Source organism: Balaenoptera acutorostrata, chromosome 4 (assembly GCF_949987535.1).
Source record: "Balaenoptera acutorostrata chromosome 4, mBalAcu1.1, whole genome shotgun sequence".
Taxonomy (NCBI): domain Eukaryota; kingdom Metazoa; phylum Chordata; class Mammalia; order Artiodactyla; family Balaenopteridae; genus Balaenoptera; species Balaenoptera acutorostrata.
This window is the reverse complement of record NC_080067.1, coordinates 92,331,141-92,349,104: the sequence shown is the minus strand read 5'-3', so window position 1 is coordinate 92,349,104 and position 17,964 is coordinate 92,331,141. Positions and strand designations below refer to the sequence as shown.

General features: G+C 39.7%; 1 protein-coding gene across 1 annotated transcript in view; it reads right to left on the bottom strand.

Annotated features, from left to right (window-relative positions):
• The window catches only part of SLC9C1 (solute carrier family 9 member C1), a 97,041-nt gene extending 86,295 nt beyond the window's left edge, over positions 1-10,746 (bottom strand). The window contains 3 exon segments of the mRNA XM_057544936.1: positions 6,500-6,628; positions 9,352-9,452; positions 10,602-10,746. Of these exon segments, the coding sequence (XP_057400919.1) occupies positions 6,500-6,628; positions 9,352-9,452; positions 10,602-10,746 (375 nt within the window).
• Positions 10,747-17,964: the final 7,218 nt, after the last annotated feature.

Genomic DNA, 17,964 nt, shown 5'->3' with positions numbered 1-17,964 from the left:
CCTAGTATATTTAATGCTAGCTTTCTTATAGTATCTCAGAGTTAAAATCTTAAGTGGCATTAAGTTCTGCCAGTCAGATTTTTTTGAGTTACTTTTTTCCTCCATAATTTCTTTCTTGAGTCTTCAACATGCTAGACAATTGAAAAGATACAGTTTATTCACTAAAATATAGAGCTGAATTTACTTTTCCCACACTTTATACTTTTTCCTTGTTTTCTTTGTTTTATAATTTGGAGCAAAGTTTAAAAATTTTTGAATGTAGAGGGCAGTGGCAAAGACGGGGGGGGTGCGTAGAAAGACCTCGAGTTCACCTCCTCCCACTGGCATATCGAAATGACAACTATTTACAGAGTAGCTTTCGTTGAGAAAGACCAGAAGACTAGCAGAAAAGATCTCCTACAACTAACTATATAAAGAACAAACCATGACAACCCAAGTGCCCATCAACAGATAAATGGCTAAAGAAGATGTGGTATATGTATTCCATAGACTATTACGCAGCCATAAAAAGAATGGACGGCACCTATGCTCACCACTATACAACCAATGCAAAAAGAATGAAATTCTGCCATTTGCAGCAATGTGGATGGACTTAGAAAATATTATGCTTAGTGAAATAAGCCAGACAGAGAAAGACCAATACTATATGGTATCATTTATATGTGGAATCTAAAAAATTAATACAAATGAATGTATATGCAAAACAGAAACAGACTCATAGACATAGAGAACAAATTAGTGGTTATCAAAGGGAGAAGGGTCAAATTAAGTGTATGGGATCAACAGACACAAACTAGCATGTATAAAGTAGATAAGCAACAAGGATATATTGTATAGTACAGGGAATTATAGTCATTATCTTATAATAACTTATAATGGAGTATGTTCTCCAAAAATACTGAATCACACTACATTGCAAACCTTAAACTAATATAATATTTTAAATCAACTATACTTTAAAAAAAAACCAAAAAAAACAAACCATGAGATGTGTAGAAGGGCCAGAGACACGGTATAGCCAAGATCCATACCCACAGTGAGTGAGCCACAACTAGGAGGATAATTACAATTGCAGAGGCTCTCCCTAAGGAGCAACATGTCCAGGCCCTGCATCAGGCTCCCCAGCCTGGGGGTACTGCACCATGAAGATGATTCCTCTAGAACATTTGGCTTTGAAGGCCAGCAGGGCTTGCTTTTGGGAGAGCCAGATGGCTGTGGGAAATAGATACTCCACTCTTACAGGGCACACACAAAATCTCAGATGCTCTGGGACCCAGGGCAGAAGCAGTGATTTGAAAGGAGTCTGAGTCAGACCCACCTGCTGGTCTCAAAGAGCCTCTCAGAGAGGAAGGATGCAACTGGAGCTCACGTTGGAGACATAGACAACTGGTGGCAGCCATTTGGGGAACCTTGTTCTACCACATGAGCACTGGTGCTAAGCAAGTGCCATTTTGGAATCCTCCCTCTAGCTTATTAGTGCCAGGACCTGGCCCTGCCCACCAGCCCGCTGGCAAAAGTACTGGGACGTCTCAGGCCAAGCAGCTACCTGGTGAGAATACAGCCCCACCCACCAGCAGGCCAATTGCTTTAACACTGTCTGAGTGTACAACTATCCTGGGACACAGCCCTGTCCACCAAAAGGCCTAGGATCCAACCCAACACACCAATGTACTGGCACTAGTCCTGGGATCCCCTGCATATCCACAGCCATCTGTAGGGACCTGGCTCTGCCCACCATCAAGCTGGCACTAGCCCCTAGACAAGCCTCGCCCACCAACAGTCTGGCACTAGCCCCAGGACCACCCAGGCCCCAGCTCTGCCCACTAGCAGGCCAACACACCAATTCCAGGACCCTCAGGGCCCTGCAGCCAGAGAACCTAGGCCATAGCTCCACTCACCAGTGGGCTGGCACTAGCCCCAGGACTCATCCTCACCCACCAGTGGGTGGACATGAGCCCAGGGACCACCAGAGCACCAAAGCCATCCAGATCAGCAGCACAGCACTTGCTCCAGGACTCCAGGACCCCCTGGACCATGGCCCTGCCCATCAGCAGGCCAACACCAGCCCTGGTACCCAACCACCAAGCCAGTCAGCAAGCTGACACCAGCTCTGAGACATATTTGACCCCTCAGCTCCCCACCTCCGGGTTCAGCCCTACTCCCCAACAGGCCAACATGAACTTTGGGTTACTCCAGACCCTGTAATCAGCTGTGTCAGGAACTGGGCCCACCCACCAGCAGCAGACACTAGACCCAGGATACCAGGTCCCACAACCACCCACTCCAGAGCCCAGCTCTGCCCACCAGTGGGCCAGCCCTAGCCCCAGGACCACCCAGGGCTCTGCAGGCAGCTGCCTTGTGGCCTGGCCCTGCCCACCAGCAGCTGGCAGCATCCACGCAAGGCAGGACCTGGCAACCAGCTGGACTGGGGGTCAGCCACATCTACCAGAATACACATAGTAGCCGTCCTCCTTCAACAGAAGGACCCACAAAGCCCACATAGGAAGAACTCCTAGAGGATACAGCTCTGGTGATGAGAGGAGAGTGTGTTGCTGGGTCGCAGAGGACTTCTAAAAAAGACCACTTCTCCAAGGTTGGAAAATGTAACTAACTTACCAGATACATATAAATAAAACAGCAAATTAGGCAGAATGAAGCAGCAGAGGAATATGTTCCAAATGAAGGAAGAAGATAAAACCCCAGAAGAACAAAGTGAAGTGGAGATAAGCAATCTACCTGATAAAGAGTTCAAGGTAATGATCATAAAGTTAAAGCAAGAATATTAAAAGCAGCAAGGGAAAAGCAACAAGTTACATACAAGGGAATTCCCAAAAGGTGGTCAGCAGACTTTTCAACAGAAACTCTGCAGGCCAGAAAGGAGTGGCATGATATATTTAAAGTGATAAGAGGGAAAAACCTAGAAACAAGACTACTCTACCCAGCAAGGCTTTAAGATTTGATGGAGAGATGAAAAGTTTTATAGAAAAGCAAAAGCTAAAAGAGTCCAGCACCACCAAACCAGCTTTCCAAGAAATGTTAAATATACTTCTCTAAGTGAAAAGGAAAAGGCTACAACTAGAAATATGAAAATTATGAAAGGAAAATTCTCATTGGTAAAGGCAAATATACAGTAAAGGTAGTAGATCAACCACTTAAAAGCTAGTAGGAAAGTAAAAAGACCAAAGTAGTAAAATCATCTATATCAACAATAAGTAGTAAAGGGATACATAAAGCAAAAATATGTAAAATATGATGTCAAAAACAGTAAATGTGAGGGGGGAATAAAAATGCAGGGTTGTTAAAATGCATGTGAGCTTAAGAGATCAGCAACATGCATCAACGGAACAGAATGGAAAGCCCAGAAATGAACCCACACTTAATAGGCAATTAATCTAGACAAAGGAGGGAGAAATATACGATGGGGTAAAGGCAGCCTCTTCAATAAATGGTGTTGAGAAAACTGAATAGCTACATGCAAAATAATTAAACTGTACTACTCTCTCACATCCTGCACAAAAATAAATTCAAAATGGATTAAAGACTTAAGTGTAAGACCTGAAAAACTTCTAGAAGAAAACATAGGTAGTAAGATCTTTGTTACCAGTCCTAGTAACGTTTTTTTTGTCTATGTCTCTTCAGACAAGGGAAACAAAAGCAAAAATAAATAAATGGGACTACATGAAACTAGAAAGCTTTTGCATAGTGAAGGAAACTATCAACAAAACAAAAAGATCACCTACTGAATGGGAGAAGATATTTGCAAACAATATATCGAATAAGGGGTTAAGATCTAAAATTTACAAAGAGATCATACTACTTAACATTAAAAACAAACAAACAGGGGCTTCCCTGGTGGCGCAGTGGTTGAGAGTCTGCCTGCTAATGCAGGGGACACGGGTTCGAGCCCTGGTCTGGGAAGATCCCACATGCCACGGAGCAACTAGGCCCGTGAGCCACAACTACTGAGCCTGCACGTCTGGAGCCTGTGCTCCGCAACAAGGGAGGCCACGACAGTGAGAGGCCCGCGCATCGCAATGAAGAGTGGCCCCCGCTTGCCGCAACTAGAGAAAGCCTTAGCACAGAAACGAAGACCCAACATAGCAATCAATCAATCAATCAATCAATCAATCTTTAAAAACAAACAAACAAACAACCCCATTAAGTAATGGGCAGAGGATCTGAATAGACACTTTTCCAAAGAAGACAGACAAATGGCCAATAGGCATATGAAAATGTGCTCAACATCACTAATCATCAGGGAAATGCAAATCCCTGATATCGACAATGAGATATCGCCTCACATCTGTCAGAATGGCTATTAACAAAAAGGCAACAAATAAGTTTTAGAGAGGATGTAGAGAAAAGGGAAACCTCACGCACCATTCATGGGAATGTAAATTGGTGCAGTCACTATGGAAAACGGTATGGAGATTCCTCAAAAAATTAAAAATAGAACTACCATATCATCCAGCAATTCCACTTTTAGGTATTTATACAAAGCAAATGAAAATGCTCATTCAAAAAGATATGTGCACTCTATGTTCATTGCAGCATTATTTACAATAGCCAAGGTATGGAAGCAACCTAAATGTTCATCGATAGATGGATAAAGAAGATGTGGTTTATATATGTGTATATATATATATATACACACAAACACACGGAGACACACAATGGAATATTACTCAACCACAAAAGAATGAAATCTTGCCATTTGTGGCAACATTGATGGACCTAGAGGGTATTATGCTAACTGAACAAATGTAACAAAACAGAAACAGATTTATAGATATAGAGAACAAACAGGTAGCCACCTGGAGAGGGGGTTGGGAGAAGGAAAGAAATAGGTGAGGGAGATTAAGACATACAAACTTCCAGTTGCAAAATAAATGATTCACAGGTATGAAATGTACAGTGTGGGTAATATAAGCAATAACTATTTAATATCTTTGTATGGTGACATATTGTAACTAGACATCGTGATGATCATTTTGAAAAGTATATAAATCTCAAATCACTATGTTGTATAACAGGAACTAACACAGTGGTATAGGTCAATTATACTTCAAAAATAAACAAACAAGCAACCAAACTCATTGAAAAGGAGATCAGATTTGTGGTTACCAGAGGCAGGGTGGGAGGGGGTGTGAGAGGGAGAATTGGATGAAGGCAGTCCAGAGGTACAAACTTTCAATTATAAAATAAATAAGTAGTAGGGATGTGATGTACAACAGTATGAAAAATATAATGAACACTGCTGTATGTTACATACAAAAGTTGTTAAGAGAGTAAATCCTAAGGGTTCTCATTACAAAGAAAAATATTTTTTTCTATTTCTTTAATTTTGTATCTGTATGAGATGATGGATGTTCACTAAATTTATTATGATAATCATTTCATGATGTATACAAGTCAAATCATGCTGTACCCCTTAAACTTATATGGTACTCTATATTGATTATATCTCAATAAAACTGGAAGAAGAAAAAAAAGAAAAAAAAAACTGGAAGAAGAAAAATGATTTTGTAAAAATTGAACATCCATATGAAAAAAAAATGAAACAGAACACCCATCTCACATCATATAAAAAAATTAACTCAAATTGGATCTTAGACCTAAATGTGAAATCTAAAACTATTAAACTTCTAGAAGAAAACATAGCAAAAGATCTTAGTGACCTTAGATTAGGCAAATAATTTTTAATAGGACATAAAAACACAAATTCTAAAAGAAAAAATTGATGAATTGAACTTCATCAAAAGTAAAATCTTTTGGAAAAAAGAAAACTACAGTGGTATCAAAGTGGAAACTTATTTTTGACTGTGAATCTAAGTCATACATGGAAGACAATGAAACTGTTATGTAAATCTTGAAGAATCTGCTAAAAACAATATGTAATGGATTTTTAAATCAATTTAATTGAATATAATTTATCTTGCTTAGGAATGACTTTTGAAAATAATGCCTGTAATAGTCACTATGCAAATTTTTTCACCTGGCATCTATTTGAGACTTTAATAATAAGGCTATAGAAATGATTTCCTACTTTTCTCTTTGAATTAATATTCAAAAGAAATATACTATATGGAAATGACAAGTAATGAGAAAGTTAGTCTTTGCACTTGTACCCCATGACCTTGCAAATGACTATCTGCATCAAAAATTACATAATATTTGGATAGAATTTCTAAGGTAAATCAAATGAAATTGAATCATTAAAAAAGAGAAAGTTGGATCAGTACTTACCTCTCTGAGGCATTGATGAGGGATTGACTTCAAAGATGTCTGAGGGAATTTTCTAGGATAATGGAAATTTCTATATCTTGATAGGTTGATATTTACCAAAACTCATCAAACTGTACTCTCAAAATGTATGCATACTACTGCATATAAATTATACCTAAATATAGTTGATTTTTAAAAATGTAAAAAAATCTGAACATAGATAACATGTAGTAGTTCATGAGTGAATAATATTATTGAAAATAACACTTCTTACCTGCCAAAATAACTTGTGGAGCAGGTAAACATCCATGTCAAATGCAACATTAAAGATAATTACTGGTGTAAATATATCAAAAAATAAATGTGGATCCATCCACTGTATGGCTTCTGCATATTTTTGGACCTAATAATATAAAAATGTTATTTTCTCATTTATCTGTTGGTCTATTAGCATGGAATACATGCCAGGCACTCCTATGCCTAGCACAAGATAAAAAGATAAATCACAACATAGTAAGTGCTACAGTCTTAACTCTTGGATTTTCATAATTTTGCATCAGATCATTACCAACTACAGCAAAAGGTTAATGAACATCTCTATGCCTTTTTTTTTTTTTAAGAATAGATATAAGAAACAGTTTGACAAAAGTACTAAAGGGTATGTAGGAGATTTTCAGGCATTCAAGAGAAAGAAAGAGATTTCAGGTAGATGGATCATCATGCACAAAATCCACAGAGGAGTAAACAATCATATCAATTTCCAGAAAATACATAATTAGCCATGGATTATACAGAAGATGTGTATGGAAGAATAGCAGGGATAGAGACTAGGAAGGTAATGCAGATTATGAAATAACCAATCAATGGTGTTTATCATAAAATATTTAGTTGATAGTTTTAAATCCTATATGGGCATCTGTAACCAAGCAGGACCCTCTGGGGCCTTCCCCAGAGAGATGTCTCCCTTATATCCTCTGCTTTAGGTCCTCTCTGAAGTACCTAGATAATAGTATCTCATGCACATTTCCTGAGTTGTTTTACGAATGCTAAAACCCCCACCAAATGAAAGAAATTAACACATCCTTTCAGGAGGCTGGCTGGAACCAGGAAATATTTGCAACAATTTTTGATCTTTTTACTTTACTTCACCATCAACCAATCAGAGAATTGTGTATGAGCTCATCACATACCCTGGGACTCCCTTCCTTTGCCTTGCTTTTAAAAATACTTTGCTGAAACCCATCAGGAAGTTCAGGCTTTTTGAGCACTAGCTGTCCCGTACTCCTTGTATGGCACCTTACAATAAACGCTGCACTTTCCTTCACCACAACCCACTGTCAGTAGATTGATTGGCTTTATTGCCCGTGGGCAAGCTGAGCCAGTTTGGTTCGTTAACACATCCATTCAACATTCACTCATTAAGGAAATACTGAGTACCTACTGTGTTAGGCGCTATTTAGGTGCTATCCTTGCATTTTGGGAGATGACTTTTCATGGGGCTCTTGTGTTTCTCTGTATTCTATGGATGGAGGCACTGACTGCTTTTCTTCCAGGAATATTTTCTTTCAAGAATATTTGTATGGCTAACAGCTTTGGAAGATAAAGCAAGTGTCTCCCTCCAGAGAAAAAGGCAGGTTTACTATACTGTCCAGTGTTATAAAGATATTATCTCTCTCTGGAGCAAGAGGGCAGATGAGCTCATTGCCCATCATAAAATATTCAAGTTCTCTAAGCTCAGATTTCTTCTCCTATAATGCAACCCATTGTGTATGCAGGTTTCACCTTGCCCTCTTTACTTCTCCCTGTGGGGCTCATGGAACAGGGACAAGAAAATGCTGATACTCTGGCTTCTGCTATTGCTACGAGTAATAAAGTCTTTTGTCTCTAGCCCAGGAGTCCCGTGCCTTTTGCCAGGACCGTGAAACTGTGGCAAGCGAAATTATTAGATTGAAAGTTGAGTAAAATCTTAGACCGTTCACAGTTCTCAACATATGGTCCCTTCCTTTAAAGAGCTGTTGACAAGTAGTAAAGTTCATAGAAGTACTTAAAATTGCATTTATGTCAAAAATCAGATGATTATAAAACCTGTTCATGACAAATGAAGGAGTAATCTGCTTCTGGTTCTGGCATGGATACATGGTTTCCATTATGGTTTTTAACATCACTGGTTAAATTTGTTTGGGAAAGTCAATCATTTTCACACACGTTTGTATTTATATACTGATTAACTAGGGCAGGTGTTGGCAAACTATGGCCCCTGGGAACAAATCTGGCTCAATGCCTGTTTTTGTCAATAAAGTATTATTGGAATACAGCCATACCAATTTACTTATGTATTGTCTATGGCTGCTTTTAAACTACAATGGCAGAGTTGAGTAGTTGTGACAGAGATCATATGGCCTTCATAGTCTAAAACATGCACTATATGGCTTTTTACAGAAAACACTCTGCCACCAACCCCTGGGCTAGAGGACTATTTAATGTGTCAATAATGCACTCTATATTCCTTGTAGTAAGCATATTGTCTCTCCTTTACCTGACTCCAGCTCTTCCCAGCTATTTAGTAATACTGTATATGCCTTGACTATATAGTTTGTCTTGTTCCTCACTTCCAACTCCATGTAAGAGGTTCAGTGTATGTTTCTTGAAATATTCTAAGGCAGGTGCACTTAGAGAGTAGCCTCTATTCTAATGGGAACCCTATGAAACATTCCTGAGGCAATAGATTGGTTCAATGTCAGAATTCTCTTGCTACTAGAGTCCTGTATTAGTAGCTCAAAGTCTCTCTGGGCTTCTATCTTGTTTACCAATTTCTTGTCTAAGGTTTTGAATTATGATTAAATACTCAGCTACTCACATTCTTAGCAGCTGTACGTGTACTCATTCTGAATTGCCTACCTAGTTTCAGACCTAGGCTCTGTTTTGACTATGTTACTTGGATTTTAGCTCTTTCATGCCTGGTTCCTTCTTCTACACAGCTGATATGATGTTATCCACATCATAAGCATCTATCAACTGGCAGAGCAGTGAAGAAATATGTTTACAAATTTTCTTAAGCCATCTTTGTATTTATATGAATCTTAGATATAGTCAGATATATAAAATACTCATATTTACTATACACACCTGGTCAGATGTAAAACTTAACATTTCAAAACTGCATCCAAATAAAAATAATATCACAGGGAGAGGAATTGGAAAGTCTTTCAAGTGTAGGTTCAAAAATGCTGCAAAAAAATATGTCTATTGAAAGGCAGTGAAATACCACATTTATAGAACTTTAATTTGATATGACTTCTTAATACTGAGGACAATGAAATACTGCACCACCCCTTACTTGCTATATTCCTGTAACTGAAACCCTCCCTCACACTTAAGCATATAGAATCAGTATAATTGGTCATCCACTAAATTCATGCTTTACTTCTTTTACGAAGTCTACCATTTTCTTAGAATCTTTACTAAACATTGCTAGTAATCATTGGTTCTTGTGTTCCTACTAAAATATTTATAGCAGTTTATATACATGCTATAAATCAGATATTCATTTCTTTAACAATCTTGCAATGAGGGATTAATAAACTACTAAACTTAAATGAAATATCCTGGCTGATTCCCAAGACAACAATGAGGAATTAGTATAATAATTTAATAATGAGAAAAGCTAACTACCTATTACTAATTACCTACTACCCATTAGAAAGTCTATAATGAATATTTAACTTTGTTCATAATTTTTTTCAAAGTGCAATAAGCAATATCACAGCATTTCCTTCAGTTTAATGTTTCTAATTCTTTGTAATACAATTCCTAATCAGGTCAAAGGATGCAAAAAATGTGCTTTCTTTTGATTTCTACAGTGTTCTTTTCTTCTCATAAAAGCTGGGCACAATTTACCATTTGGACAAAACCTAAGGGAACACCTACCAAGGGGTTAAAAAGTAACTGAATCATTCAGAAGACCTCTCACTTTGAAAATTCTTTTTCCAAGTGAAGAAATCTGTGGGACAGCTAATTTTAAAATATGAATGAAACTCTAGCTTATGATGATGCAGGTAACAATAAAATCCCTAACCTTTGATTTTCTGCTTATCTGGTTCAATTCCCCACATCACTTAAATCTAACCACAACCTAGCAAGTAAGAAGGTATGAATACTCTGAACTCAACAGAGGTGAAGAATGTGGATCAGATCTACATGGTCTCTCCTCAAGGGCAGATTACTGTTGGATTCATTTGATTGAAAATCTTGGTATAGAGGTATGAATTTAGAAAAAAAATCTAATTTCCTATTATTGCTACTTTTCTTAATTCTCTCTGGTGGCATTAACAAAATACATCCACAAGACACACTTAAATAAAAAGAATTACACCTACCTCCGATTGTACAGATCAAAGACAATATTAGAATGATTTCAGGGAGTCCCTGAGAACTTTTCATGAATGTATTCCTAAAAAAATCCAGCCATATGTTGGTAAATCCTTTGTTAAGAAAAGTGAAATTAGAAACAAGGCCATTCATCCTGTGGTTTCTCATAGGCCGTCTGAATCCAACTCTTAGGACTCTCTGCAAAACTCACCTAGGACCAAAAGAACATAAGATTTTCCTTCTTGGTGGCCTTCTACAGCTTTTCTTAAAAAATAAATAAAAAGCCTATATTTCTCTTTAGTTATTTCTAGTGATTTCTTAGGGTGTGCCAAAATTAGGGATGCCTCCCTCTTCCACGATGTTTTCAATTTAAATGATAGAAGAATTACATCCCCAAGTGATAGAGATGAGCCAGTGTCATCCTGTGTTCTTATGATGCCAAGCACTACTCAGCTATTTTTCGCCCTGTATCTATCCAGCTGAAAAGAGGATTTTTCATCTAACTAGTCACCAGGACCACAAGCTGGTACAGGTTACTTAGTTCTGAGGATGGACAACTGAGGGGTTTGCTCTCAGCTTATCTGAGCCTCTGGAAGCATGTTCTGGCAGCTATTCCAAAGTAGGAAGTGGTGGTGGTGAGAATATTCTGATCTCTTTTGTTGTTCTATCCAGACAGAAATTAATAAACCATGATGATGTTCAATAACAGCCTTCTTTTATCTCCTTCGAGACTTTGATGGGCCATGTTTTCTCTAACTTTTAAATATTTTTATAGCAACCAAGGACCTAAGAAAAATATTGAAAACAAAATGATTTAAAACAAGGGAGTTGTTACATGTTTCTATTGTTACTTCTTGGAAAAGGAACAAGGGCCATGGTGTGTCTTGGTTTGAAGAAATAGGTGATAGCTGCAGTCTGCCAATCCCACTTGCTTCCCATGGTGAGGAAAGTTTTACATCGGGGTCTTAAACTTCATGCAGGTAACTCTTCCAATTCTCTCATAATATTGGCTTAACCTTTTCTAGTGTCTATTAGCATCTCATCTGGCTGCCTCGCTAAGCAATCAATTAGTTATTACTAAACTTCCTCTCACAATCCAGCAATGTCTTTTTCAGTTTCATATTTCACATACATATATTTTATAATATGCTCTTTACTGACTATAAAAACAAACTTTTGAAAGAAAATTAAATGAATACATGCTTATTGTGAATATTTTTGAAATAAATATGTAAAGAAGCATTTCAAAAACAGAAAAAAAATATGCACAGTCATGTCATCTAGTGGCTTTTATATATTTTATTTACATAGTTCTGTTCATCCTTATATAATTATACTTTCTGCTTCTTTCCACATGGTATTGTATCACCAGCATCAAAGGGCCTTGTGAACACTGTTTACTAACATTGTACCATATTAGCACCAATGTAAAAGTGCTGACTCTCTGGTCAGATTGCGCCTCTCTGCACGCAAAGATCTGATGGGCTGCTGCTTGCAAGGTAAAAGACTCTGGGCAACTTGCTGTTGGCCTCAGTTTTCTAATCTGTATAGTTTCCCAGTCTATGTAATTCCTCTCCCTGTATTTATAATTTTATTTGAAATCACCTGGAGAGCTATAACGATACTATTGCCTGAGTCTTATCCTCAGTGATTCCTATTTAAATCAGTCTGGGTGGCAGCTTGGGCTCCCCAGGCAATTTTATTGTGTAGCCAGTGTTAGTAACCACCGTGATTCACCCAGTTCAAAGGCAACATTGCTCAATTTTCAGTCTCAAAGCCAGCTTATTTTCAATATTCTTGAGTCAGGTATTTTGAGAAAGGGTATCAATGCCCTTCTGGTGAAGACCCCAGAAACACATCTGTAGTTGACAAGTTTGGATTATTATTTGTCTCAGTGAGGGAGGCCATTCACCCTGGGGAACTGTTGGGAGGTTCAGTAAAAGGATGTTAGAAAGAACTAATTGTGGATCTGGGTAATTTTGGAGAGGGTCTAAGGAAGTGAGAGTTTACTATAGCTTGGGTGCTGTCAGAAAGCAAGGACAATTCTGTGATTGGGTATCACAATAAATCGTATGTATAGAGAAAGCAGACTAGAATGGGGATAAAGCTGTGATGAGTACAGAAGCAGCAGCCACTCATTTTAGATGAGGGAGGGGATGTTTGGTACTGTATGGGTTGCATGGTGACTTCTTTTTGTCCAACTCTATTTACAGTCTCCTAGTGAACTCATCTGATTTTGATGTTCTGTGAGATTATGTCCAACAGGAGAACAACATGGACTAGCTGTGAGCATCAGACCAGCTTGTAGTGACACTAAGTGACACCTAGCTCTGGGTGCCAGACCAGTTCCCTGATGTTTGGGGCTGCTTTTTTTTGGTTTGTTTCATTTTTCCTCAAAGGATTTCTAAATTCCTTAACCTCACTTTAACATGTTAAGAACTGAAAGTAGACCAAGGGATCTTGATAGTAATTTAAATGATAGAGGAGAGCAAGCTCAGTTATCCCTCTAAGACAGAGATTTTCAACCTTGACTGCGTATTGGAATCAGAGAGTTTTAAAAATACAGATACCTGGGTGGCACCACAGAGGTTAATTTAATCGGTCTAAGGTGCAGCCTGAGTATTAGGAACCTAAAAACTTCCCAGTGATTCTAATAATCAGCCATTATTTAGAAGCACTGTTCTAGGAGAAATCTGTGCCATTAGGGAAGAACATTGTGATAGACTGATGGTATTTGCTCTCAGCATCAAACTATTTAGGAAAATATTGTCAATTTCACCTATTAATTTTCTCACTATTACTCCAGGACTAAATATTCTGGAGCAAATGGGTTTGACCAAAAAAGGAAAAATATTTTCTGCATCATAGTTATACATTCCTATAGGCTCTCAGAATTTAATACAGTTAAGGAAAGTATTGTTTTCCAAACTAAAAGCAGGGATACATGTTCCCATAGCATTTTCTCATTTCTAAAATTGTTTATTTGAAACCTTAATAACCATAACTCAAAAAGAAACATGTACCCCAATGTTCATTGCGGCACTATTTACAATAGCCAGGTCATGGAAGCAACCTAAATGCCCATCGACAGATGAATTGATAAAGAAGATGTGGTACATACATACAATGGAATATTACTCAGCCATAAAAAGGAACAAAATGGGGTCATTTGTAGAGATGTGGATGGACCTAGAGGCTGTCATACAGAGTGAAGTAAGTCAGAAAGAGAAAAACAAATATCATATATTATTAACGCATATATGTGGAATCTAGGAAAATGGTACAGATGAACCTGTTTGCAACGCAGAAATAGAGACACAGGTGTAGAGAACAAACGTATGGGCACCAAGAGGGGAACGGGGGGGGGGGTGGGATGAATTGGGAGATTGGGATTGACATATATACACTAATACATAAAAAATTACTAATGAGAACCTACTGTATAGCACAGGGAACTCCACTTCACTGTACCGTAGACTCTAACTCAGCATTGTAAAACAACTATACCCCAATAAAAAAAGAAAGAAAGAAAGAAAAAAAAAGGGAAACCTTAATAAGTGTTTATACATTCAATCCTAATAAAGCCCTTTCATAAAAGAATAAAATTACTCCAAATCTTAATTATTCTTGAACTTTAGGGACATATATGATCAAGTTCAACAGAATTTCCCTGTTTGGCTGTAAATACTCAATTTGGCTTCTTCAACCTCTACTCCAAATTCTCCTAACAAACTTTTCCCCTGACCAAAATGATCTCATGTTAAGTTAGCATGTAAATGCTAATATTATTCTAGTTTGATACTTTAAAGGATATGGGTAAAGAAGTAGCAGCTTAGATTAAACAGTTTTTCAATGTAATTAAAACTCTTCTTCAGCTTAACTTGACTTTTGACAATTTTGAATACGTTTATGAGTTAATGTCTCATTAAGTAAAAAATATTGATTTGTCTTGAAATTGCCACATAGGTTTCCTATATTAACTTATTAATAAATTAAATAATGCCTCAAATCTCTTTCTGTGTGGAGTTAATAACTGTCCTCTCAAAAATGGCATGTGGATTTGTCCTCAACATCACTCAGCCTTGAGAAATTCTCTCTCATGGAGTGGAAATCATACTGATTCACTCTGTGCTTGAAAATGGGAAATCTTTCTTCCTTTTACTCACCACATTTTGCAGGAATTAGGTGACCAAATCATCCTGAAAAGAGAGCTGTGGGATCCCAGTAATCTTCATTAGCTGTAAAGCTCTCATTGATTTATGACAGATACAGAACTGGGGTTGGGTTGTCTCTGCAGAAGACTCTCCACACAGTACAGCGGGACCTTACTCACAGACTCTGAAGGTGAGCAGTCTGTTGCCCTCCTAAGGCTTCTTCACTCAGAACGAGCCCTTCCTCCCTCTCGGCTCTGCTGCATACACCTGAGGAGATTTCACCAAGGCATCAGTGTGCTTTCCTCTTGGTGCCTCATAAGGCAAAGGGTGCAATCACCAGGCAGGTGAGCAGAAGTCTGGAAAGTTGATATGGGAAGTGTAATGGAAGAGGGGCAGGGGCTAAGGGACAGAAATTCACACTGAAAGGCTGGTTGATCTTCTGAAAAGTGTTTGATTGGCTGCCATAGGAAAGTTGGAAACTACAAGAGGGAGTGGCTGGCTGAATCTGTAGCTGGAACACTGTGGGAGCATTTGTTCTTCTTTGCGGAAGAAAGTACCCAAAGGGAAGGGCAACTTCCTGAAGGGGAAGCCAAGGGAGGACTCACCATCTAGAGCCTCAGGAGGAGTATCGTGTGGTATGTAGGTGATAAGTGGAGGCTACTTAGTCCGTTCACCCTAGAACAGCCGCAACTAACTGCTACCTCACTGACAGTTACTTGCTGTAAGCCCCGCCCCTGGTCTGCACCCATTGGCTTCAGCTTCACAGCCCCTGACTTGATTGGCTGACGAAATACAGTCCTAGAAGGCGCTACACAGCATCATTGTCCCTGCACATCTACGGCAACCCTTGAAGCCTTAAGGCCGTTTATTTAAAAAAAATAAAATAAACAAAGGTAAAAAGGAACCTCCAGAAATTGTATTGGTATATTAATTTAAAGCTTAGGAACAGTGGATTTCTGACAAAGAGCCAATAGACACTGTTTTCCCAGAATTCTGGTGGGAGTGAGACCCCTAGATAAGATAGAGTGATAGAGATTTTGAAATATGAGGATGCAGATTGCTGGGTTAGGGAACAAAAAAGAGAGAGAGGGAGACAATGGCTATTCTAACCATGTAGGAGAATGCAATCAAGACAGGCAAGATAGACTTTATCTTCTGAGTCCTTTATCTAGGGAAATTTTTTGGAATAATGATAGACTCATTTCTTTTTTCTAAACATAATATGAAAAGGATATTTTCATTGAAATTACTTAGTGATACTACCATAGAGCCAAATTTCATATTCCCACTCTCATCATAAAATATTTGGGAAGGAATTTTGTAATGACTTTGAAATCTAGATTCTTATTTGGCTCTATGCTCTAGAGGTGCTCCCTATTTTGGCTATATGGGTCCTTCTGGCCTCTGGTTTGGTTGGTTGCCATGCCTTGCCTTGCAAGAGGCTCCCAGCCACTGGAAGACAGGCTCAGGTCACAAAGCTGCTGGCCACATGGACTCAGGAGGTCCTGGTGTAGTTCTGGTCTACTGGTGGGCAGAGATGTGTGCTGCAGTGGGTGAATGTGGGGCTGGCAGCCTCAGATCTAGTGTTGGCTTGCTGGTGGGTAGGATTGGTTTTTGACATGGCTGGCTGTTGGGTTTGGGCTGTCCCAAAGCTGGTGTTGGCCCACTGGTGAGTGGGGTAGATCCCATGGTGGCTGGCTGAGGTGTCCAAGTTGTCTCAGATCTGGTATTTACCTGCTGTTGGGTGGGGCTGGTGCCTAGAGGATCCCAGGGCTAGAGCTGCCACACTTGTGGTGGAGTCAGGTTCCCAAGTCTCAAGCTACAGGACCCTGGAGATCTCAGAGCTTGTGTAGGCCTGCTGGTAAGGGGGGCTGATTTTTGACATGGTTGGCTGCAAGGTCTGGCATGATCTCAGCTGGTGTTGCCCTGCTGGTGGGTGATTCCAGATCCCAGGGTAGCTGACTGAAGGTCTGCCGTGGTCCTGGGGCTGGTGTCTACCCACTGGTGGGTGAGGCTGGCCATAGGGCTACTGCCAGCTAACTGGTGGATGGAACTTGATCCCAGGGTCTCTGGCTGCAGGACCCTGTGGGTCCCAGGGATAGTGCCAGAGGACCCCTGGGTCCAGGGTCCTCTGGTGGACAGGGCCAGGCCCTGAGGCAGGTGTGGGATCTGCGGTATTAGGGCAGGAAGTCTACTGGTGGGTACAGCTGTGTCTCCACTCAGCTCATTGCTTGTCCTAAGGTGTCCCAGGCCACAGGCTGATGGATGGGGCTGAGTCCTGGCACTTATAAGCTAGAGGCAGGATTCCAAAATGGGTCTTGCCAGCACCCGGGCCACATGGCAGAATGAACTCCCCAAATGGCTGCCACCAGGGTCTATGTCCCTGGGGCAAGCCCCTGCTGCCTTCTGCCTCTCCAGGAGGCTCTCCAAGATCAGCATGTTGCTCTGATCCAGGCTTCTTTCAAATGACTGCTTCTGCCCTGGTTCCCGAAGCATGTGAGATTCTGTGTGTGCCCTTTGGGAGTGGAGTCTTTATCTCCTATAGCCCTCTGGCTCTCCTGAAAGCAAGCCCTGCCTGCCTTCAAAGCCAAATGTTCTGGAGGAATCATCTTCCTGGTGCAGTACCCCTAGGCTGGGGAGCCCAATTTGGGTCTCAAACCCCTTGCTTCTTTGGGAGAACCTCTGCAATTGTAATTATCCTCCCATTTGTGGGTTACCCACCCAGGGGTGTGGGTCTTGACTGTACCACATTTCCACCTGTCCTATCTGTCTCATTGTGGCTCCTTCTTTATATCTTTAGTTGTGCAAGATATTTTCTGCTAGTCTTCCAGTTTTTTCTCATCAATAATTTATGTGTGAATAGCTGTAATTTTGGTGTACCCATGGGAGAGGGTGAGCTCAGGGTCTTCATAGTCCTCCATCTTGGCCACTCCTCTTAGCACTTTTTAATTTTAATTGGGGTATCGTTGTTTTACAATGTTGTGTTAGTTTCTACTGTACAGCAAAGTGAAGTAGAGTTCCCTGTGCTCTAACAGCAGGTTCTCAGTAGTTATCTATTTTATACATATTGGTGTATATATGTCAATCCCAATCTCCCAATTCATCCCACCTCCGGCTTTCCCCCCTTGGTGTCCATATGTTTGTTCTCTACATCTGTGTCTCTATTTCTGCCTTGCAAAGGTTTTTGATAAAAATTAGCTGTTAATGTTATTGAAAA